The 23839-nt window shown below is 43.2% G+C and overlaps 1 protein-coding gene across 2 annotated transcripts in view; it reads right to left on the bottom strand.

Moving 5' to 3' along the window:
* Positions 1 to 9588: 9588 nt before the first annotated feature.
* The window catches only part of NET1 (neuroepithelial cell transforming 1), a 62955-nt gene continuing 48704 nt past the window's right edge, over positions 9589 to 23839 (bottom strand). The window contains exons 1-10 of one of the 2 annotated variants that reach the window (XM_078075105.1): positions 23251 to 23511; positions 17146 to 17253; positions 16517 to 16684; positions 16044 to 16106; positions 15674 to 15770; positions 15247 to 15323; positions 14312 to 14569; positions 13526 to 13696; positions 11855 to 12041; positions 9589 to 11514 (exon numbers count right to left, since the gene is read on the bottom strand). In XM_078075105.1, the coding sequence (XP_077931231.1) occupies positions 11108 to 11514; positions 11855 to 12041; positions 13526 to 13696; positions 14312 to 14569; positions 15247 to 15323; positions 15674 to 15770; positions 16044 to 16106; positions 16517 to 16684; positions 17146 to 17253; positions 23251 to 23343 (1629 nt within the window). In that variant the 5' untranslated portion in view covers positions 23344 to 23511 and the 3' untranslated portion in view covers positions 9589 to 11107. Of the gene's footprint in view, positions 11515 to 11854; positions 12042 to 13525; positions 13697 to 14311; positions 14570 to 15246; positions 15324 to 15673; positions 15771 to 16043; positions 16107 to 16516; positions 16685 to 17145; positions 17254 to 23250; positions 23512 to 23839 lie in introns of those variants that run through there. The other variant, XM_036086167.2, reaches the window with a different exon arrangement.

Raw genomic sequence — 23839 nt, 5'->3', positions numbered from 1 at the left:
AAGACACAGCTTCCAAAAATCTTCTGATTCGTTTCATCAGAGGTTTTGAAAAATTCCTGGAGGCCTCAACACTTTTGTTTTTGCTCATCAAGAAAAGCCCCGGAGCCACTTTTGGTCTCGGGACCGGTGGCTGTCCTCGTGCCCGGCGCCCGGCAGGCAGAGCCCCGGGAAGCCGAGAACGCTCGTGTGTGTCCAGCCCAGGAACGCCGGAGAACGAACATGTGCTCCAGTGAGGTCAGGATGGATGCACGTCCAGCCCGGGCTCCCAGGACGGACGGACCTGTGGCAGACATGCTCGGGCTCTGCAGCCAGGGCCTCGGGCCAATCACTTCTGGAAGCTTCCGGCATACAGGGCAGTGCAGACAGGTGCCAGGGGGGCGCGCTGTGCCCAGGATCGCCCTCCAGGGCGGCCCTGTCTGAGTCTTGTCCTCCTGCGGGCCTCCCAGCACACGCACAGGCTCGGCTTTCCGAGGCTGGCAGTCCACACCAGTCCGGAGCAGCCCTCCTCTGGAGCCTGGAGCAGTACAAGGACCTCTCTTTCCTATCATCCCAGGTGGTGGCCATCCTGCCCAGGCTGGGGGTGAGGTGGGAAGGTGCATGGTGGAGTCTGGGGGTCTCCCAGGTCCCCCCAGGTAAAACGTGGTGACAATTGCTGGGAGGCCGACGCCACCCAGCCTGGACATTGAGCTGGCTCCTCAGTGAAATGCAAGAGCTTGCAGAATGTGGGAAGGACAAGCCATGGGGGCCTGCGGCTTGGGGCGGGGGGGGGACAACTCCCTCTGAGACTCAGGATCGCCAGATGACAGGAGCCTACCCCTGGCCTGCACTCAGCTGATGAAGGAACATTTCTGAACACAGCAAGCTCTGGCCTGGAGGGGTGCAGGAGGTGAGGGCCAGGGGGTCAGTGTGAAGTGGGGGTGCGGGGCACGGCCAGCCTTGAAGCCAGTCAAGGTGGTTACGGTGCAGGGAAGGGGTCCTGACTGAGGCCGTTCCAGGCCTGAAGGCTTTCCTTTCCCACGCTGTTTTAGCGAAGCTGATGGGGAACGTGCCTTAAGAAGTTCACGGAAGCTCCCAGCCATTTCCGTGGCCCCCACGCACTTCAGCAGGGAAACCATTTAAAAATAAAATCCCGTGCAGAGGTCCACAGAGGCGAGTGGCTACTGGTTAGTATGCACTTATCCCATCGGCTCAGCTCTATAAGCTGTGCTGTGGAGGAACGGCCACCCGGCCTTGTCCCAGATAATCTTACAGCGGCGCCCGGCAGACGCGCTGCCCGGGCCTCCAGGCTCGATGACAGCCCTGTGCCTGCCACTCCGAGCTCGTCCGGGACCGTGACTTCGATTGGCGGCGAATATTTGAAGTCCCCATTTGTTATCTCTGTCCGCGGCATCTTGACACGTCCAGCACGTGTGTCCCTGTTACAGTCCCTTTGGGGGGATGCTCAGCTGCTGAGGGTCACCGCCAGTCTCTCTGAGAGGTCTGCCAGGCTCCCTAAAGTGAATTTCCAGAATACCTAGCCCATGAGTTTAGATCAGGCCACTCCAGCCCCTACCCCGACAGTCAACCTCTCTGGCCGTTTCCTTGGGATGCTGTAGCAGATAGAAGCTTGGTTACATTACGAAAACAAAGTTTATAAGCAGGAGTGAGGCACTGAGGCATTTGGGGTTCACAGAACTACAGCTGGGATGAACACACAGGGATTGCAGGCTCCTAGCAGCCACCACCATGTCCCTGACATCTGAACCAGAGCCTGGGCCTGGTGGCACCCACGTCACGGCCATTGTGCTAAGTGTCACCTGGTTCCACATTTCTTGGTTGATGGAGGCTGCCATGCAGGAGCCCCTGCAGAATCGAGGGCTCCAGTTGTGTGACTCAGTCTCCCCAGCTTGGTGACCACACGCAGCGATGGTCTCTGGGCCTTCCAAGCCAAGGCCGGCGGCAGGCAGGACTCAGGACAGCCCACGATGATGCCCTTCTACCACCGTTAGGGAGCTCCCTCTAACCCCAGCAAGCACACGGGGAGACTGGTGATCTGGGGCTGAAGAGGGGCCTGAGGAAGGCCTCCCTCTCCACGGGGAGGCTACCTTACAGTCTGTCCACAGACCAGGCCCAGCTGCTCCCTGGACCCCGAGCTGGAGTCTACAGGGCCCTGGACACGTAGCAAGGCGTGGTGGGGGAGCTGGGCCGGGCGCTGTCTGATCCCTCCCGGGCTCCCCTGCCTGGCCCAGGACCTGCCTCAGGACCCTTGCCCCTGACTTTCTCTGGGACTCTGGCCTTGGGCTTGGTGCACTGGTGACTCCATGTCAGGCACTGGGCTTCCCCTCCCCCTGCCACCCAGGTGTCCTGACCAGCCCACCACCACAGCGTCAGCTCCCGGGAGGCTCAGAATCTGGTCTGGGAGCTGGTGGCACTGAGGTTTCCTGCGTGAGCAGACGAGGCTCACGCCTTGGCTCTGCCTTTGGACACACTTGAGCAAACCTTCAGACGCTGTCAGTCACGAGGAATAAAGAAAAGGACAAGTCATGTTTCAGGTGCTGGAAAAGCATTGTCCTTAGGCCTGGGAAATCAAGGCTGCTGCTCTGGGCTCCTTACTTTGGAGGCCACTGGGGCATCTCCCCCCCTCGCCGCCCAGGAGGTCAGGATTCTTCTGGGCCAAGCGGCCCTGCCAGCCGGAGCCCCGCCCGCTTCTAGATCACATTCCTGGTGAAACATGGAGTTCCCTCCCAGATGACCCTGCACCCACATTCAGGGCCTGTCTGCTTCTGGCCTGGGGACTGGATCGCTGCCGTTCACACCCCTTGGTCCAAGGAGCGGTGGTTTGTGGGGAGAGGGGGTGTGGGTGTGGGCTGGGTGAGTGTGAGGGCCCTCTCGGTGCAGGATGGGGCTGTGCAGGAAGCAAAGGGGACAGACTGCAGGCTGGAGGCCGGCAGGAACAGTGGGGTGGGTTCTACACACGTGCTGGGCACCCAAGAAATAAACGGTTGTTCTCCATGGTTGTGTTACTGAACCAGGCTGCTCGTGAGTCTGACAAGTCTGGTGCTGTTGTTCTGCGTCTAGGAATGGCATCCACGTGGGAGAGAGAGGTGGGGGAAGGGAGGCAGAGAGGGAGGAGAAGATGAGAGAGAGAGAGAGAGAGCGGGCTCCTCCACCTGCTGGGGGGAGTGCCGCCAGAAGCCGAGTGAGCTGGCGTCAGAGACGCCAGGCCCAGCTTTCAGCGTGGCGGAGGCTCTCCAGCGGAACGGGGTCGACCAGTCAGTCCCCGGCTGTAAGACCAAGTGTGATTGGGTAAGACCGGGGCAGTCAGGGTCAGCCTATTCGCTCTGTCCCCTGGGATGCAGGATTCAGGGAGAGAGGGCAGCAGGCCCCAGGGCTCAGACCACAGCCACGCCTGCTCAGTGTTTGTGTGACCTACGCCTCTGTTCTGGGCCCCAGGAGATGGGCCTTGGTTTCTCTTCCTGCTATTTACTTCTTATTTGTTCCATCTGGCTGGGTCCAAATCCCAGGGCGCCAATGAGCTCCCGCAGGCCTGACCCCCCATGATTCTCCCTGCCATAGCTACAGCCCAGCTGAGCTTTTAGGGCTTGTGTGAGTTACCTGTTGCTGCCTAACAAATGGTATGAAACCCTCGTGGCTCAAAACAATCATAAACACGAATTATCTCAGTTTTCTCTGGGAGCAACCTAGCTAGTGGTTCTGACTCAGCACCGTTCATGAGGCTGAAGTCAGGAAGCCAGTGGGTGAGGCTTGATTGCATGTTGGAGGGTCTGCCCCCAGGAGACCCCCAGAAGCTGGGCAAACGGGTGCAGGCCGTGGGCAAGAGGCTCTGCTTCCTGGGGCCTCTCCACAGTTCTGCTTGAGCGTCTGGACAGCAGGGTGCCTGGCTTCCTCCAGAGCGAGTGGCCCGAGACGCAGCAAGCCAGAAGGGGCTTGGAAGTCACACGTGGTCACGTCCATCTTACTCTGTTGGTGGTGCGGACCAGCGGTGCTGCGTTGTGGGAAGTGACCTGGGACGGTGTGAGTTCCAGGAGGCGGGGCTCATCAGGGGCCCTCTGGAGGGCCCACCCAGGTCTGAGAGTCTGGGAGTCTCCTTGACTTGCTAACACAGAGCTGAAATAACTTCGCCATTCTGGTCCATTCAGCAAACCCGTTCATGCACATTCTCTGTGTCAGAGGAAGTGGTAGTTCCCGGGGAAACCAAGACCCAACAAACTCACAGACTGGTGGGGAAGGCGATGCTCAAGCTGGAAAGTGTCGTGTGTCACAGGGCGGTGACGCTTACCTGAGTGGGTGGGTGGGGACACATCGGGGGAGTCAGAGAAGGCTGTCTAGCATAGGGAAGGCCGGCTAGGTCCTGAGGGATGAGGAGGAGGTCTCCAGGCAAAGGCAGGGAGAGAGGAGAGAGGACTAGCATTCCAGGTGGGCAGACCGTGTGTGTGACAAGTACAGACCCTGAGCTGCCTGGGGGGGCTCAGCTCTGCCCAGTGAGGATGTCACTTCTCCCACGTGCTCTGATTTCAGAACCTCCCAAAACCAATGGAAAGTTCCGCATCCTTTGAATGGGCTGTTTTCAAGGTAGGCAGATGCCCAGGTTGCACTTGTCTGTTACTGCAACAAAGAACCTTGTTGGAAAGTTCTGGGAGATTAAGCCTGGAGGAGGTGGCTATGAGTTAGAACAGCAGAGAATGACAGAAATAGTTTCCATCGGTGGAAAAGACTGCTTCATGCTCCTTGCCTGGAGGCAAACATGATTTCGGGGTTTCAGGGGCCCCTCCCCAGTTGCTCAGATAGGGTGTGCGGGGGTGTGTATCTGCCATTTCCTCTGTTTTGGAAAAGGGCGCTACCCCCTGGGATGAGCACGCATGCAGGGGTCTGAAGGAACACACGTGACGACAGGCCTGCCCATATCCCGAGAGTTTAAAGCCTGTGCTGAGTTTCCACCTACATCTGCTACCCCATAAAATGCATCATGCCTTTGATGGTATGGAAAAGTAATACGCTAGCTATTTATTTATACGTGTGGTTTGTGAGGTTTGCCCTGTGGTCGGCTTCATTGCCATCTGCCTCGGATTACGTATTCCTTTGGGGCAGAGACTTTGTGCTAAGCCCCTCCCTCGTGTCCTGTCCCTGGAGAGGGACTGCATGGGAGCATCTGAGACAGAGGACAGGGGAGGCAGTGGGGGGCTCCAGCCCCACCCTATGCTTTGCTCCCCCCGTATCTTCAGAGTTGATGGGGGTATCACCTGCCCACAGTCCCCCACGGCATGCTCCGCCCCTCCCCCAGTCATCACAGATTCCACATGTTTCTTGGGCAGTTGGGTGGGGAGCTGAGGGCTGAGCTCACACCTGGAAATCGCCCAAGATAAAGAGAACACATGCAGGCCGGCGTGGGCTGGGTGTGCTGGGGGGCTGGGGAGGAGTCTGCCAGGGAGAAGACAGACAAGGTCAATGCTTGATGGTTGGCAAAGGGAGGTGATGTCAGACAACACTCTTTTCCAGCCCTGGAGCAGTTTCCAGGAGTGGAGGGAGGCCTGGTGCCAACCTCTTAAGTCACGTTCAACTGACAGTAGCAGTTTGAACTGCTGCGAGCGGGGCCTGGAGGGACAGAGTACATCCAACCGGCCAGCGGAGGGGTGCATGCAGCCTGGCCCCCCATGAGCTCACCCTCAACCCTACTGGGGTGAACGCCAGGGCTGCACAAAGCCTTGGGTGGGGTCGTGGTAGATGGAGGACAGGCCTGCTTCCTTTGCCCACCAGAGGCAGAGGAGGGAAGGGAGGGGTGCAGAGGAGGGAGGGGAGGGGTGTAGCGGCCTCTGCCCCACGTTGGTGGACCCCAGGTTAGCTAGAAACAGAGTCCAGCTCCAATCCCAGACTCAACTGAGGTAGGACAAACCAAGTTCGGAGCTCCCCTCCCCACCCAGGTGGGGTGTTGCTGCTGACTGCTACCTTCCGCCCCAGCTACTTTTTCCCCTGCGAGTGGAGGACTGGCCTCAGTCACCTTCACGCCCTAGCTTCTGACGCTTCTGGACTTGGAGGTGCGCTGCTCTGGGCGGCTGGGCCTGGTGTTAGAACCTGAGATCCTGGCCTCCGGACACAGAATTTCCCTAAACAGGTGTGGTTTGAGAGCGACGGCTTGTGGCCCAGACACCCAGACACACAGGTCTTTTCTCTTTGAGGAGCATTTACATCCGATGTCTTAGAATATCTACAGCAGTATTCCAATTTTGGTCTCTGTAGATAGGACTTGAAAGATATATATTCCTAATTGCACATTTTTTTCCTGGGCCTGGGTAATTTTTTTTTTCCCCAAAAATAGACTTTTTAAGTGCAGCTTTAGGTCCACAACTAAATTAGGTGGAAAGTGTGGATTTCTCATTACTCTCTGCTTCCTTACACCCACAGCCTCCCCCTACCATCAACATCCCCCACCAGAGTGGGACAACAGTGAACCTACACTGTCACATCACCCACAATCCACAGCTGACATTTGAGCTCACTCTTGGTGTTGCACATTCTATGGGTTTGGACGAACGTACAATGACATGTTTCTACCCTTAAAGTATCCCACATATGCTGCCCTAAAAATCCTGTCCCCCACCCCCACCCTCCGGCAACCACTGATCCCTACTATCTCCTTAGTTCTGCCTTTTCCAGGGTGTCATAAGGTTGGAATCCTACAGTATGGAGCCTTTTCAGATTGGCTTCTTTCTCTTAGTAATATGCATTTAAGATTCTTCCATGTTTTTTCGGGGCTTGATAGCTCATTTATTTTTTAAGCTAGAATATCTTATTTAGGTCTAAATGCACCGTAGTCTACTTATTCATCACCAAGAAGAGCGTCTTGGTTGTTTCAAACTTTTGGCAATTATGAATAAACCTGCTGTAAGCATCCATGTGCGTTACTGTGTGGGCATAAATCTTTGGGTAAACACCAGAGCATGACTGCTGGACCGTATGGTGGGTTTTGTAGTTTGTAGGCTGGTAAGAGACTGCCAAATGGTCTTCCAAAATGGCCACACCACTTTGCGTTCCAGCAGCAATGAATGTGTGTCTGGGGTTGCCGGTGGTATGATCTCACCATTCCAACAGGCTGTAGTGGAATCTCGCTGTTTGAACGTTTACTCCCCTAATGCGGCATGATGTGGAGTATCTTTTCCTGTGCTTGTTATCTGTTAACTTCTCAGGTGAGGTGTCTGTTTAACTAGTTTGTTCATTTTCTTATTGTAAAGTTTTAAGTTTTTTTTTTGTTGTTGTTGTTTGTTTTTGGTATATTTTGGCTAATAGTCCTTTATCAGATGTGACTTTCATAAATATTTTCTCCTAGTCTAAATTTAGTCTTCTCATTCCCTCGAGGCCATTTTTTTTTGTATTTTCTTGATTTTCCAAATTGAGGATCCATACCATGTGTCCCTAAACAAAGTCCTGGTCAGGACAGAGTTGAGCAGATTTAACTTGGGATCCATAGATAGGTTTGGGGAATATCCCTGACCCCCCTAATTTGTGTGGATGTGTATATACATACATACATTTTCTGGGGGGAGAGGGCCCATAGCTTGTATTGGAGTCTCAAAGTACTCATGATCTAACTAAGATCACATACCCCTGGACCTGAGGAACCACTTACATCTGAGACATCCTCAGACTTGCGGTTGGTTCTGGAGTTGTTCAAATATGCAGGCAAAACTCAAAATTCCTTTGGATCTAGGAAATTCTGGAGTCCTCTGAAGTGAGGGAGATTTTCTTTGATAGGACACTCCCCTCAGGGGAACTAGGTTCAATGGACAAAGATACTTATTCTTTCATAGGTATTCTTGAATGCTGGTTAAGAAAAGCCCAAGGAGGTTGAGATATCATGTACTTTGAATCCCTTGGACTTCTAAACACAATGAAGACCAATTTCATCTCTAGGGACAGGCAGGAATTTTAACTGATGAGTATGATGAAGACAAACTGTAAGACATCTACTTTGTCTGCATCTCAGTTACCAAGATTGACAGATGGGCTTAAGCCTTCCTCAACTAGGCATTTGCTGATGTTTGCAAAATTAATTTACTAATATTACAGTTAGTTATATACATATTGAATAACCAAGTACTGGGCTAGATCTGCATATTGAGAGAAGCATTAAACAGAGAGTAGACCCAGCTGCACAAAAGTAACTGGTCACCTGAGTCAGTTGAGGAAATGTCAGTCTCAACAGATTAAAGGGTGACTGAATGACACTGGATTCCCGCTGACTGCTAGAGTTAATTTGGGTGGGTGCCTTGGTTTCCCCATACCACCTTGTGTGCACACATCCTGAGTTTAAAAAGACCTTCCCAAACAGAGACTAACTTTGCTCAAAATATATAAGCACTCACTAAAAGAAGTTAGAAAAGAAAAAAAAAAAAAGAAAAAGAAAAGAAAAATCAGACTTACTTCAACAGAGCCTGAGTAGTTTTAGGCAAACTGAGAAGTTAATAGATATAAGCTGATACTTACTGCATATCATTTACATAATGGCTATTGGCTGGATCCATGATCACGATGTGCTGACCCAAGGAGTTCACTATATCAGAATTACTAGGAGGGAGCATTTACAAATACAAATGATCAGCCCTCACTCTTACCACCCCTTCTCCCCAAGATCCTGAATCAGTGAAATGGGTATTTGTATGGGGAGGAGTTAGGGGGCAGGCCCACTTACCTTTTTCTTTTTAATTTTTTATTTTTTTAAAGATTTTATTTATTTATTTGACAGAGAGAAACACAGCAAGAGCAGGAACACAAGCAGGGGGAGTGGGAGAGGGAGAAGCAGGCTTCCCGCTGAGCAGGAGCCCGATGCGGGGCTTGATCCCAGAACTCTGGGATCATGACCTGAGCCGAAGGCAGGCGCTTAATGACTGAGCCACCCAGGCGCCCCTTTTTTTTCTTTTTTAAAAGCACCCCTGGTGATTCTGATGCCTGAACTGGTTTGAGAACTACTGGCTAGATCATCAATTGCTCTCAAATATAGATGCAATTTATGAAGTGTTCATTCCATGTAATTATTCAGTTTCTGGGTCTTATTTTCTGCCTTGTGTAAACCAAAGGAAGATACAGATTTTGATAAAAAATCATTCCATTAATAGCATCTGAACCTGTTTCTGTAACTTCAGAAGCTGATCAAGGTAATTCTGGAAGGAATATTCTATATAATATCTCTAGAAATGATCAGAAATCACGCTTTCTGACTTTTCAGATCACAACTGTTGGTGTAACCTACACTTTTGACTTTGCATTTCCAAACTTAGAAATCTGAGATACTTAAATTAAAATCTGAAATGAATCAGGATGCTTTGCTACGAGCTTTACTATTATATCCAGAAAGTTGCCACATGTTCAGCTGTCTTTAATCCAATAGCTGATTATACTGTATTCTAAATGGTGTAAGAAGGTTCACAAAACTTGTCCTTATAATTCAGTCTTTCCCTTACTCATCAATGAATTTCAAGGGTTTATTTATGATTTTTAAAAACTTTTGTGAGGCTTGCCATTTACCTCCTCTGCTAAACTAGCACATCCTGGCAAATGTCCCCCAACATCCACCAGCCAAGAAACCTTTAAGGGTGATTATGTGTGTGCTTTTTTTTTTAATTGTATAATTCATTTATACAGAGAAATCATTTGGATTATCTATTTACAGTCTTTTTCAATTTTCATTTCCACTGGCCAGATATAGTTCACATAATAGTCAACATTTACTTGAGCTGATCACCAATATAGATCTGCCATGACACAGGGCTTTAGTCTTCCCTCCTTAAATACTATGTCCTCATTTGAACAGAAACATTTTACAGTAAGATTCATCAGTCTTTTTTCCCTCTTGTGAATAAATCCACCAAAACTGATCTAATATGGTCAAATTTTCAACACATTTCATTGTTTCCTTTCAAACCCATAAACCAAGGCAAATAAAAGTCACTTCCCCCAAGCCTTCTACGACTTACTACACACCCTCAAGTTTAGCTTTTACTATCTCCTTTCACGTTCTGGTGCAACCAGACATTTTTACTTTAAGACAAAACTACTCTCTTAAGCCCTCTTTTTTTTGTGTGTGTTTTTTTCTATACTTATTACCAGTCAATTGCCTTCCCTCTTGTTTTTCAGACAACACTAAAACTTTCAACAAAAACCTTACGGCATTTTTCTTTCAGTAGTCCAGAATACACAGAGTCATTTCATGTGTATTCACCACTCTGACATGCTACACTTTAAAAACTGCAATTTTCTTAATTGGCTCAAAAACAGTATGGCTTGGTTTCACTTGGTAAAGTTAATATGATTTAAAAAAAAAAGATATATATATATATATATACACACACACACATACATACACATTTTTAATCAAAGAAGAAAAATACTTTAAAGACATGCCAATTTGAAAAGGCAAAGGCATCAAAGTAAAAAAATAAAAGCAGATACTAAAAACTACTTTACAAATTAAAAAAAATTAAATAATTGGCAGGTTAAATGGATGAAAAACGAGGAATGTGCAGTGAAAAACAAATAGAAGGCATTCCAGTTGATAAAATGGAAAACTTACTAAGTTTTATGCTTTGTTCTCCAAGGACTTTATGTTTCAGTGTAAGTTCTGAAATCATAAGCATATATTGCATGATGATTTTAGGTGCCAATACTACAATTTCAAATTCTGCACACAAAGTTTATCAGAAAAACACTGGTAAAATCCCAGTATTTGCAAAACTTTAGTTTTTGGCAAATATTTTAAATATCACAATTGGTTGGTATTAGAAAGTCATAATGAATGCAGAAAAAAGAGAAAATCCATTTCATAAATATTTCATTTGATTAAAAATACCAGGCTTGCATGTTCTAAATAATCTGGGGAAAACATCTTAAAAAAAAAAAAGGCTACAGTATAACAGTAATCTGCATGTATCTTTAGCTGCCATTTAAAAAAAAAAAAAAAAAAAAGGAACCACCACCAAAACCAACCAAAAACATAGAAAATGTTAAGACTGGTATTAAGTAGCCCTGCAATGCTCCCACGCTCACATTACAAGAAAAAACAAACTGTACACATTTATAAATAAACAGTCTCTCCACCAGTTAATACACAGAACTTCCTTTATACCAGAGTCTCTTTCCGTTTGCCACTGCACTGGGCTTTGTCTCTTGCTTTTCGGAAGCTAGACTGTGTTTGGTGAAATTTCACACTCTTCGTGTCACCTGCCGTGTGCACTGGGGAGCCGCATTCTGAAGCGTCTCCAGCAACTTGGACCTGAGTCCCACTAGACGCCGTGGACACCCTTCTCAGGGCTCGGACGTTCCCGGCAGAGGGGTCGTTCTCCTCGCACTCCTCGTGGAGCTCCGGCAAACCCTGCAGCTCGGCCGGGCTGGTGGCCTGCTGGAAAGGAGCAATGGCGGTGCGGATGCAGTTGAACCACTGCTGTTTGTGGAACACGTCATTGGCCTGCAGGGTGTGGGACTGGCCTGGAGAGGGGTCTTGGAAGCGAACTCTAAAGATATTTTTAGCTAGAAGAATAAAAAATGTAAAAAAAGCTTTTTATAGAGTTTATTGTAAAATAAAGTCAGCATACTATCCTAATATGGGCAGGGGTGTTTTTATCCCAGGCCCATCTATCAGGCAGATACATTCAATAAGGCCTACCCGTGACGTATTAGATGCACCTGCTGGTGTCAGAGCACCAAAGCGCCTGACAACTGTTTCAGGGAGTGGAACACGTACAGGACAACGGAACCCATTTCATTTACAATTTTTTGTGTAGGGACAGAATTCTTAAAGATTAAAACTAAATTCACTTAGGTTCTGAGTTTCTGTTTATGTAAACTACTTTAAAGCTTGTATTTTTACCTTTATCTGAGTTGCTGAAAGCCCCTCGAAAGGACCCTCCCATCCTCACATCTCCATCCTGCAGGTCTTCCAAGACCAGCTCTTGGACAGGGATTGGCTGCCGATAAACCTGGTAGGAGTGACGCTCATTTCGTGTAACAGGCCGAGTCAAAACCAAAATGTCTTGAAACAGGAATATGTAAAGTTTCTGGAGAAACAAGAAACAAATACATCCTAAATGTGAGACTTTGTGATTTTAAGTGATTGAAGTCATCCTTACAAATGACCTCATAAAGACCGTGATTTCAAGGCTATGCGTGTTCTACCTGGAGAGCTTTTCTAATCTCAGACTATATAAAACCTATTTTTATCAGTGTGTAACATTAGATTAAGCGGCAGCTGAGTAAACGCTAGGCACCACAAAGATCTACCAGTAGTAACATGTCTGGGAACACCAGTATTGTATACCATAGCTTTCTAACAAAATAAGGATTAAAAAATGCAAGCTGCTAAAAATGTTAATGGTTCTATTTTGTCCCATACAAATGTAAGCCTTTATAGGACAATCAGGCTTCAAGATAGAAATCAGAGATGTCAGGTTTCAACTTTTTCCAAAAAGAACCTCAACTTATAAATAGGGCTTCTGGGGCGGGGAGGGGGAAATAGGTGATGGGGGTGAAAGAGAGCACTTGTGATGAGCACCGGTGATGTATGGAATTGTTGAATCACTGTATCATACACCTAAAACTAATATCACACTGTATGTTAACAAACTGGAATTAAAATAAAAACTTAAAAAAAAATTGGGCTTCTTTCTGAAAAGCACCCAATGAAACAAAAATACCATTCCATGGGGTGCCTGGGTGGCTCAGGTCATGATCTCAGGGTCATGAGATCGAGCCCTACATCAGGCTCCAAACTGGGCATGGAGCCTGCTTGGGATTCTCTCTCCCTCTCTCTCTGCCTCTCCCCCAGCTCACGTGCTCTCTGTCTCAAATAAATAAATAAATCTTAAAAAAAAAAAAATTCCATGCTTACATTTAGTTCTAGCAGATACTTTTTTTTTTTTTTAAAGGTTTTATTTATTTGACAGAGAGAGAGATAGTGAGAGAGGGAACACAAGCAGGGGGAGTGGGAGAGGGAGAAGCAGGCCTCCCGCGGAGCAGGGAGCCCGATGTGGGGCTCGATCCCAGGACCCTGGGATCATGACCTGAGCCGAAGGCAGAAGCTTAACGACTGAGCCACCCAGGCACCCCTCTAGCAGATACTTTTATAATTAATATTTAAAAAATAAGTTTGCTTTCATTCAATCTACTGTAAAAATTGGTTAGTAGTGCTAAAAGCTACTTCCATTACTATAAACTTCGAAAAATTTTTTGGAGGACACGCTTTTTTATTATGAAACTAATAATTTATTTAGAAAGGAACCCCTAGCCAAACAAGTTGATTTATGCTTCAAAACTAAAAAATAAAGTATAAACCATTTTCTACCAAGACATTTAAGTCATTCTGTCACAAAAGAAACCAAAGTTTGCTTTATCAAAGCTGTTAACATAAAATAAAAACCAGTAACCTTTCACTGTGTGATGAATTTATTTTAAAACCTGCTTCATGACTTACGCAGAAAAAATTAAACAAGGTAGGAAGATGAAAGTAATAGCTCACTTCATGTTAGTGTGAAAATATACTCACATGTCCATTTTTATTCTTCAGCTCCCCATGGCAGAGCAATACTTTGCTTGCTTCAATTCTAGGATCCTTCTGCTTTTCATCTAGATACTCCAGTTTGTCAATGTAATACTGGCATTCTGATTCACCTTTCTTCAAGTTGATATCAGAGAGAACTCCTTGTATTATCAGTATCTAAAAATTATCAAGAAATCAATGAGGCATTTTCAGCAGGGCTGTTTCCCTGTAGGGCTAAAACATGATATTAAAATTACAGGATTTTAAAAGCTTGAAGGGACTGGGGCACGTGGGTGGCTCAGTCGTTAAGCGTCTGCCTTTGACTCAGGTCATGATCCCAGGGTCCTGGGATCGAGCCCTGCATTGGGCTCCCTGTGCACTGGGAAGCCTGCTTCTCCCTCTCCCACTCCCCCTGCTTGTGTTCCCTCTCTCGCTATCTCTGTCAAATAAATAAATAAAAGCTTGAAGGGACTCTAGAAATCAGATAATTCAGTCAGTCCCTTCATTTTACAGATGAAAAAACAGCCTCAGCCAAATTGGGTGACTTGCCTGAAGTCACACAGCTAGCTAGTGGAAGAGATCAGATATTAGAATCTAGTCTTTTGATTACAATATAAATATAAAATGCGTTATGTCTCTATTGCTTAGTGCACTAGCGTATTGGGTACTTAACACAACAGAACGCTTTACCATGCTGCACTATGCGTAAGATTTGAGAGTATCACTGTATACCTTTCTAAGGCAAGCTAATACACCAACTTGAAAAATGTACGAATAATTTACTGGACTTACAGCTTCCTCCAGAGGCTGAACATCAGGGTGGTCTTTTGGAGTGTGTCTAAGAATTTCTTTTAACAGTAAAGGGTATTTGACCAGGCGACTTCGAGGAATATCTAGGAAGCTCCAAAGATCTAGTTTTCGACTGAAGGGAGACTCAAGACATCGCTGGAGGAAGTCTTGGACTCGTGGATCCTGTTTCTTTTGATCAAGAAGAGCTTTGGCTGCCAGCTGGTTACTACAGTAGCCTTTGTAAGCATTCAAGCCTGGCAACTGAAGAATAATAAGAGAAAACATGGTATGATACGTGTTTTTGTGAAAACAAACACAAAACTTACAGCTAATTCTGAAAGTTTAAACAAGCTGTGAAAATTTCCTTGCAGATGATAACAGGGGTAGGGTAGTGTTCTGAGCCAACATCAGAATGTCCTTTTCTAATTTCCCTATAATTTGACTAAATCCAACTAAAGACCCATGACTTCTACTTTCTCCCAGCCTCAGTTAGATGCTAGTCTTCTATATTCTCAGGGCACCTGAGTTCCTCTACCACGGTCATCACCAACCTTGAGACTGCTTATATACTTGATTATCCTCTCACTAGATTATCAATGTGGAGACGTCTTTCACCACTGAATCCCCCGTGGTCCCTCCTAGAAAAGCACCGAGCATCTAGCAGGCACTCAAATGTTAACTAAGGGAACAAAACACATAATGTGGAAATTCTGTCTAAAGAGGAATATATTTTTAAAACAAATAAATCCCTATCATTCATGAAGTATTTTTTTAAACACTGTAACTTCTTACAGCTATATAATTTTGTTCAGTTTTAATGCCTTGTTTATCTGTTTTTAGAATTTAGTTACTAGATCAAATAGATCTGCTATTCAACACAAATGACGAGTATGGCATATATGTATAAAACTATCTGGTGTAAGCAACTCACTACATACCCAGTTCACAAGGATGTGACCAATTTGCTCCACTGTTCCACCAGGTTTGGTCGCTTCTCCTATTCTTGTCAACAAATCTGAAATGCAAAAAGGCAGGAATACCAATAACAAATTTATTTAAAAAAATAATTCAGCACTAAATTAGAAGTTTAGATTCAAAAAAACTTGTGTTGGGGCACCTGGGTGGCTCACTCGGTTAAGCATCTGACTCTTGATTTCAGCTCAGATCATGAGGGCAGGGTCGTGAGATCAAGCCCCATGTCGGGCTCTGCCCTGGGCATGGAGCCTGCTTGAGATTCTCTCTCCCTCTCCCTCTGCCCCTTCCCACCCCCCCAGCTTGCCCTCTCTTAAACAACAACAACAACAACAACACTAATTTGTGTTAATGCTGTTCAGATACTAATGAAAATTAAATAGCGTATCTTACCTTCATGGAGAGGTATGTAAGCGTCCAAATCACCAAATATATGGGTGAGTTCCTCTTCTGACATAATAGACAGCTTTAACATAGGGTCATGGTAGGCCTATCAGAAGGGGAGAAGTATGTCACCCAAAAAGATCAAGCAAATAAAACATGATGAGAGACCTTCCTTGAACGCAAACATGACTAACTATATAAAAGCTAAGCATGGATTCTATTTGTTATACATAAAAGAAACTAAAGTATATGTTAATACCCAAACAGATTCTCTTACTGATACTCATATTTAAAGAGATTTAAAGCCATATAGAAGTTTATAACTTGTGAAATACAATTTTTTAAAACTAGGGCATGTGATAAAAAGGTATTTACTGACCTTTCTTGCAAGCTTGAGATCCTCAATTAAATCCTGTTCACCTCGGGACATTTCATATATTGCCTAAAAAGAAAAAAAAAGATCCAGCAAACATTATAGGTCATTCCTTCCTTTGAGAAAGGAAAATTATATGCAATTGATATTTATCATTAATTATTTAACTGACATTTTGAAGAGTGTTTTTTAAAGTGATTCTGTCTGAAAACTGTAATTCAAAATGGAGTCTCAAATAAGAGGTTGCCATGTTTTACAACTTTACTCCATTAGAGTTAACTCTGATGACCACCATTCATCACAAAGTGTTGCTGCTCAGCATGTGTTGTGGATTACCACTCAGATATTAAAATGCTGCTGATTTTTGCCTCAGGCATTAGTCTGCTATTCTTCTGACAAAACATGTTTTAAAAAACAGGGACAATTTTTTTTTTAGTATAAGCCAATACATATGGCCTTGCTACTGAATGCCAGCTTACCTCCTGACGTTTGATTTCTTTGGTAGTTAAAGACTCTTTCATACTGACATCTAACATCTCTGACCACAGGACACTGCTTCTCCTTTTGGCAGGTGTTGGAACTGTGGATCTGCTCGATGACTTCTGGGCAGAAGCCGGGGATCTGCTGTCACCACGAAGGGTAAATGACTTAAAATAAAATAAAAAAATAAAAAAAAAAGAAAGAAAAAGAAAGAAAAAAGAGGTGAACAAAAGAGAGATTCAAAGGATATAGTAATTATTCCTTTTTCTTAAAAAAAATAGACAAATTAAAAACAAAGTTCTGAGAATTTCTCAACACATAAGACAATCATTTGTCCAAGCTTCAATCTAACATTCTAAAATACTTATCAGCCAAAATTACGTTTTTGGGAATAAAAACTATCTAAAACTCTGCTTTGATAGAAGATGTAACTTAATATAATGTATTTATATAAATATAAATACTGTTCTAGTAAAAATATTCCTTACTAGCATGTTAAAAAAAACTTTATGTTTAAATATAATAGTGTAAAACTGTTTGTACAGCTCAAAGGAAAATACAAATTTTAGGCTTCTGTAAAAAGCCCCCTTACTACGTTACTCACCTTCCAGCCCCACCCCTTGCTTACCTGAATTGTTTGACCAAAGCGTCGGACTGCTCCATTTCTTACAGGAGAGATCAAATTTGCCAAGGATGTGACCCGAGCGAGAGGTCGAACTCTTTTATTGCTTGGCTCCTATAAAAACAAAAACAGGTTACACTAAATGTGTGTTTAGGTGTAGTGGTTTCAAACAAGTTTGGACAAAGTTGAACACTCTCAAAAACTAATATTGGTACATTATAAAATAGAGAAACATGACACTCTGAAAATGAATGTTGTCCTTTATTGTTAAAATACTAAGAACCCTATTGAGTAACAGTAAATTATTAAAAAAATTAATGGTATGAGAAAGACCAGCTGAATATCACTTTGAGAACAGAACAAATATTATCACTACACAGAAGAGAAACTAAAATGAAAACAAAGACATTAGATTCCAGAATCCTATATAACTTTTTAGTTTAATATAGAGTCACTTTTAAAAAGTACCTGATTATTATGAAAAATTTCAAACATACACAAAAATGAAAAATAGCATAATGGATCCCATGGACTTATCACTCAGCTTTAGTAGTTTTTGGTGTGAGAATGTTTCATCTATTTTTTATTTAAATTTTTTTATTGTTATGTTAATCCCCATACATTACATCATTAGTTTTAGATATAGTGTTCCATGATTCATTGTTTGTGCATAACACCCAGTGCTCCATGCAGAACGTGCCCTCCCCAATACCCATCACCAGGCTAACCCATCCTCCCACCCCCCTCCCCTCTAGAACCCTCAGTTTGTTTTTCAGAGTCCATTGTCTCTCATGGTTCTTCTCCCCCTCCAATTTCCCCCCATTCATTCTTCCCCTCCTGCTACATTCTTCTTCTTCTTTTTTTCTTTCTTAACATATATTGCATTATTTGTTTCAGAGGTACAGATCTGAGATTCAACAGTCTTGCACAATTCACAGCGCTTACCAGAACACATACCCTCCCCAGTGTCCGTCACCCAGTCACCCCATCCCTCCCACCCCCCACCACTCCAGCAACCTTCAGTTTGTTTCCTGAGATTAAGAATTCCTCATATCAGTGAGGTCATATGATACATGTCTTTCTCTGTTTGACTTATTTCGCTCAGCATAATACCCTCCAGTTCCATCCACGTCGTTGCAAATGGCAAGATCTCATTCCTTTTGATGGCTGCATAATATTCCATTGTATATATATACCACATCTTCTTTATCCTGTTTCATCTATTTTAAAGCAAATCCCAGACATCATATCATTTCATTCTTAAGTACTTCAACTAGAGAATAGCTTTTAAATGAACATATCTGCCACTGGAACGGGCCACCTCTGAAGGCAGAGCATCCCTGTCACGGGAGGTATTCAAGCACATGCAGGACAGGGTTAGGCGAGAACTCGGGCTCTGGGATCAGACTGACTGGGCCCAAATCCTGGTTCTAGCACTTGCTAGGGAATATCCTGGGCCTCAGTCTTCTCATCTGTAAAATGCGGTTAATATTAGACCTTCTCTTATAAAGTTGTTATGAAGATTAAATAAGATACTTTTAAGTGGCTTGAACAATGCCTGCAACACACTAAGTTTCTGCTATTACTAACATTCTTAGAAATATTTCCACTTACTACATAAACACTGGGATTTATGAATAATTAGGTTCTCTCTCAAACATTTAATTTGTTAACTTAAAGGAAAAATGTATACAAGTTGAGAAGAAATAGTTATTCTACACATATTGTCTCAAAAATAATAGGTTAGTAAACACATCACTTAAACATTCAAGGATCTCAAAACTTTACACATCACATTATTCTAATTTTACTGCTAGGGAAATGGAGGTATAGCATTAGGTGACTCCTACAGCTACTGAAATAAAGAATATCAGGTCTGTCTTTTACATGTCTAAGGAATATATTTATTTGTATTTGGTGCTTTTGACAATTGTGGCATACTTGACAAAATAATTCTGATAATTCAGAGGGATATATAATTAAAAATCACCTTAAAAATAAAATAAAGATAACACGTAAAAATAAAATTACCATTTAAAAATGACAGATGAAACATTTTTTTCTAAAAATTCTTTGATATGACTAATGTCATATAAAAAAGTAAGGTGTGAGAAAATGGAGTAAAAATCGTCCCCTTAGTATAATTTAAGAATAAAATGGCTGAAAGAGTTACAATTCTCTGGAAAGAACCTTCCATGATTTGAATCTTCAATGATGCAAGGCCTATTACAGCTCCTAAAGGTACACATTCCTATCAGAAGGGAATGTGACTTACTAAGTAAAGAGACTGGGCAGATAACCAGCTCAGGTCTTTGAAGGCCTTAAGAGGTAGAGTTGTAGATCAACTCTCTCCCACCAAAATAATTAACCCCAAAGTAAAACTTTGAATATAAAACCACTAATATGCAAATGTTAAATGAACTAAAAAAGAAACCTTCAAGATATGTAGTAAAATGACACACTGTGTGGCCAAGGACATGTGCAGATGCCTTTACAACATACATCTGTGCAAGACTGAAGTGACACATGCATGGGCAGAAGGTCTGGCAGAAGGCATTCCTTTCTATTTAGTAAAGACAGTACAAAGAGTCTTCTGTTTGAGTGGAGATAGAATTACCTCCTCACAAAGTAAGATATGCCAACGCTAACTAGAAACAAAGCAGTTGTCAGAAAGTTCTGTTCTACTTTTTGGAAACAGAGGTTAATTCCTCTTCCCTGTTTAAAACATAACAAAGTTGACCTCCTAATAAGTCACAAGATGAGTCATTTCAACTTAAAACGTCTTTGGAAATGTGTTCTTCCCAGTGAACTTGAAAAGTTAGTTTGGATGGGAGGAAAAGATTTTTGGATCTATTTTATTATATTAAATCAGGTTAATGATAAAAAATTCTTATCTTTATAGGATCAGTTACTGTTCAACTACTGATTTCCTGGTAACTCAAAACTATGTGATGTTTAAAGTTAAAACTACAGAATTTAGATTTAGATAGTTAAATGTTAAATATATCTAAAACATCTTTCTGAAATTAATATGGATTTTGTTTCTGCAGTCCATTTAGGGTGGCAGGATATTTACACTGAGCAGTATTTGGTGGTTAAGTATGTTCTACAGTCTTTTAGAAAGCCATCTATCTCCCATCTTCACAAAGGATATGGCAGTCTTAGGAGTTTATCTAATCTAAACTGTCTTGGTAAGAGCTCCCGGCTAGCTCAGTCACTAGAGCACGAGACTCTTCAAATGCCCTGTAAGTAAGTGCAGTACTAAATCAGGAAATGGGGGGGTGGGGGGTGGATACCTCTGTACTTTTCACACATGTTTTTGGGGATCCAAAAGTAAAGGACCTACTGCCTTACTAAAAGGATATATGTGATGAATGTTTAGGAGACACAACACAAACTTTCAGCATATGTATTTCAAGAGTATGAAAAATTTTAATAACTTAAAAAGTGACTGAAATGTAAAGCTGAGGATGGTTCACTTCTAACCTTAGGATACACATACAGTATTTGAGAAAAAATATCACACAGAGGAAACTTCTGTGGCAAAGTGATATGGATTAGGCAGTCATCTATTATATTATAGGGTCACCTTAAAGGTTGGGACAAAAATTTCTTTTAAAACACAGGTTAGGATTCCGCCTATGTAAGCTATAACCAAAAGGAGTTTTTCTTTAGAGATCCAGATGAATCATCTGGATGATCTTGGTTTGGTTATTAAGAACCTAAACATTTGCACTGTCACAAAACTATTTCAAAGACAAAGTTTTTCGAGAACTGGTGTTACACCCACACCTGCCACTTTGCACACACAGGATGCAGGTACAGTGTTTGGAGGTGAGGAAGGGAGAGAGGGGTAGAAGTCTACCTGTCTTACCACCACTTAAAATAAGGCTTACAAAATGGTTTTGTTGCTGCTGTTGTTTCTGTTCTGGAGTCCTGTTAACAGTGTCATGGTGAATACAAAAAGCTTAGAGAGCAGTGCAGATGGTGAAACTATATACTCTCCTCAAAAGATACTCTGGACATCTATGAGAATAAATAAGGAATACCAACAAGTTTTCCATACACCAGAACTTTCTCCTGTAGCCAATCTTTCACCAGGGCCAAAGTTCACAGAGATGGAAAAATACCCCAATACCTCTAACATAAATTTATGTTGTTTGTTTAGGTTAGGTTTTAACCAGACTATCTAGTTTAGCCAGGCAATCACATGCATTATTTTAGGGTATCTGCTTTTAGACCAACTTTTTAATCAATTTATTTTACTAATCCAGTTGTAAACAGAAAATTGTTAAGATGGATTTTAAGTCTTTTACTGGGATGTATCTTGCACATAAAAACAAAAGCACGGAAAAACTGTTGTGAACGCAGGTTTTTTTGGTAAGAAGTTTTTTGCTACTAATGATGTCATGAAAGAGGGTAGGCTAGGAGGGTCTCTTCTATAGTCAACCAAATCAAGACACTTAAAAAAAAAGAAAAAAAGAAAGAAAGAAAGAAAGGAAGGAAGGAAGAAAGAAAAGGAAAGAAGGAAGAAAAGAAAGAAAGAAAGAAAGAAAGAAAGAAAGAAAGAAAGAAAGAAAGAAAGAAAGAAAGACAGACCAGAATAGGGGCGCCTCGCTGCCTCAGTCAGTAGAACATGCGACTCTTGATCCTGGGGTTGTGAGTTTCAGCCCCACATTGGGTACAGAGTTCAAATAAATAAATAAATCATAGTTAAAAAGAAAAAAAAAAAACCCAGTATATATTTGGGCTTATTTGTTTGGGTTACTGGATACATAATCTTCTCTCTTTAGCAAGAACTTTAAAATAAGAAAAAAGAAAAAACATTTATAAAAAGATAAAAGAGTTATGATTACATAGGATTTCTTCCCTTTCTACTTAGTAATAGAAATAGTCAAATTTAGTCATTTATTTAAGGCTGTTATTGCTACTACTAAGAACCTGACAACATTCCCAGTGTTTTAAATCTTTGGAGTAAAGGTATGACAGAAACATGGCCAATGCCTGATACCAACCAAAAAAGACTAGTTCCTGATGGTCCAAAAGATGATCAGTTTCAATATTTACACTGATGACCATGTATGACTTGCCCTACTCAAAGGAAATGCTTACACATTTTGAGAAAACTGAAACATAAAAGCAAAAGCCAAAACCAAACAGAAAAACAAAAACCAAAGTTAAACTATACCAAATGAAAGCATAACTCCTAAAGATGGCAGCTATTTTAACAACCAGAAGGTGTGTGTATGTACGATACAGGGCTTTACTGAGGTATACAACAGGCTGCACATATTGAAAATGTATAATTAGGTAAGTTTTGATACAAGTATATAGCCACAGAACTATCACCACAATCAAGATAAGAAGTATATAGTTAATTGAACACAGGAACACTATTTCTGTCCCCTAGGTGATAATGTAGTACGTACCCTAGGGTAAGCAGTACAAATAGAATATCCATATAGTATTAAATCAACTGTCAAAATTAAATAAAATGGCACGAAAATCACTTGACTTATTTTGATAAGTGTTCATAAAGACTTTTAAAAACCATAATGACTTTAGAAAATTAAAGCAAGGAGGGGAGAAGTAATCTAAATAATGGTTCGGTGGTTTAAATATTTTAACATATTTTCCTTTCCAAAAAAAAAAAAAGTTGCACAAAATAAACTTACTAGATGTGGAAAGAAAAATAAAAACAAGCACTAGGTCTGATAGCATTTTAGTTGCCATTTGTTCATTAGTGTGAACTTGGAAGGAAGGGATTCTTATTTTCCTTTTACCCCATAAGGCAGTTCCTCAGACTAGGTAATGTAAGTGCAAGTTAAAAAGAACAATGTATTAAGCATCAGAAATGTGACCAATTTAACCAAATTTAGCAGCATACACATTTAAAATCTGTGTACACTCAAGCTATGCTATGTATAAACCTATCCATACAGTTCCTAAACCTCTACAATAGAGCCAGACACATTTCAAACCTGCATAGAAATCAAAAGTCCTACATTTTAACACGCAGTGAGATCAAAAGTTAAGTTTAAAATCATCCTGTTAATAAACTGAAAAATCTTCAAAGTTCCGTGGAATCAGAAAACCTTCCTTTGGTCTTACCTCTTGTTCTCTGAAGGACTGATTATTAACGTCCAGGACTCGTATAGTCCTCTTGATGGGCAGGAGACCTCCAATCTCGTCATGAGCCACCATGCTTCCCCCAGTGCCCCCGCAAACCCTCACAGTCGTCGGGAGCCGAGCACGCCCTAAAGCGAGGCACTACCGGCAGGCAGGCGTCCCCTCCAGCACCCGGCCCCCCGGGCAGCCATCGGCCCCTGCCTCTCCTCGCGCCGCGCCGACTGCTCTGCGGCAGCCGCGCGATCCACCCAGACCTCGGGGCTCCGCGGGCGGGGCCTGCGGACACGTGACCGCGCTTAACTGACACCCGCACATCGCGGCTTCTCCCTTGCCTCCTGCGGGAGAAAGCTCTTTCTAAGAGGTTTGGAATTTCTACAGCAACTCAAGGCTCAAGGAAACCTTAGGTTAATGTAAGGCTTTTCCTGGCTTAAAAAGCATTCCGGAAGGGAAACTAATTGCTTATCTAGGTTACCTACTCTGGTACTCCGCCACAGACAGGGATACTTTTTCTCTAAAACCCTATCACCTAGAAAGGAATTCAGTGGCGGAAACTTGACAACTTCAAGTAAGA

Source organism: Halichoerus grypus, chromosome 6 (assembly GCF_964656455.1).
Source record: "Halichoerus grypus chromosome 6, mHalGry1.hap1.1, whole genome shotgun sequence".
NCBI lineage: Eukaryota > Metazoa > Chordata > Mammalia > Carnivora > Phocidae > Halichoerus > Halichoerus grypus.
Note: the sequence above shows the minus strand (reverse complement) of the source record. Positions and strands in the feature narration are given on the sequence as shown.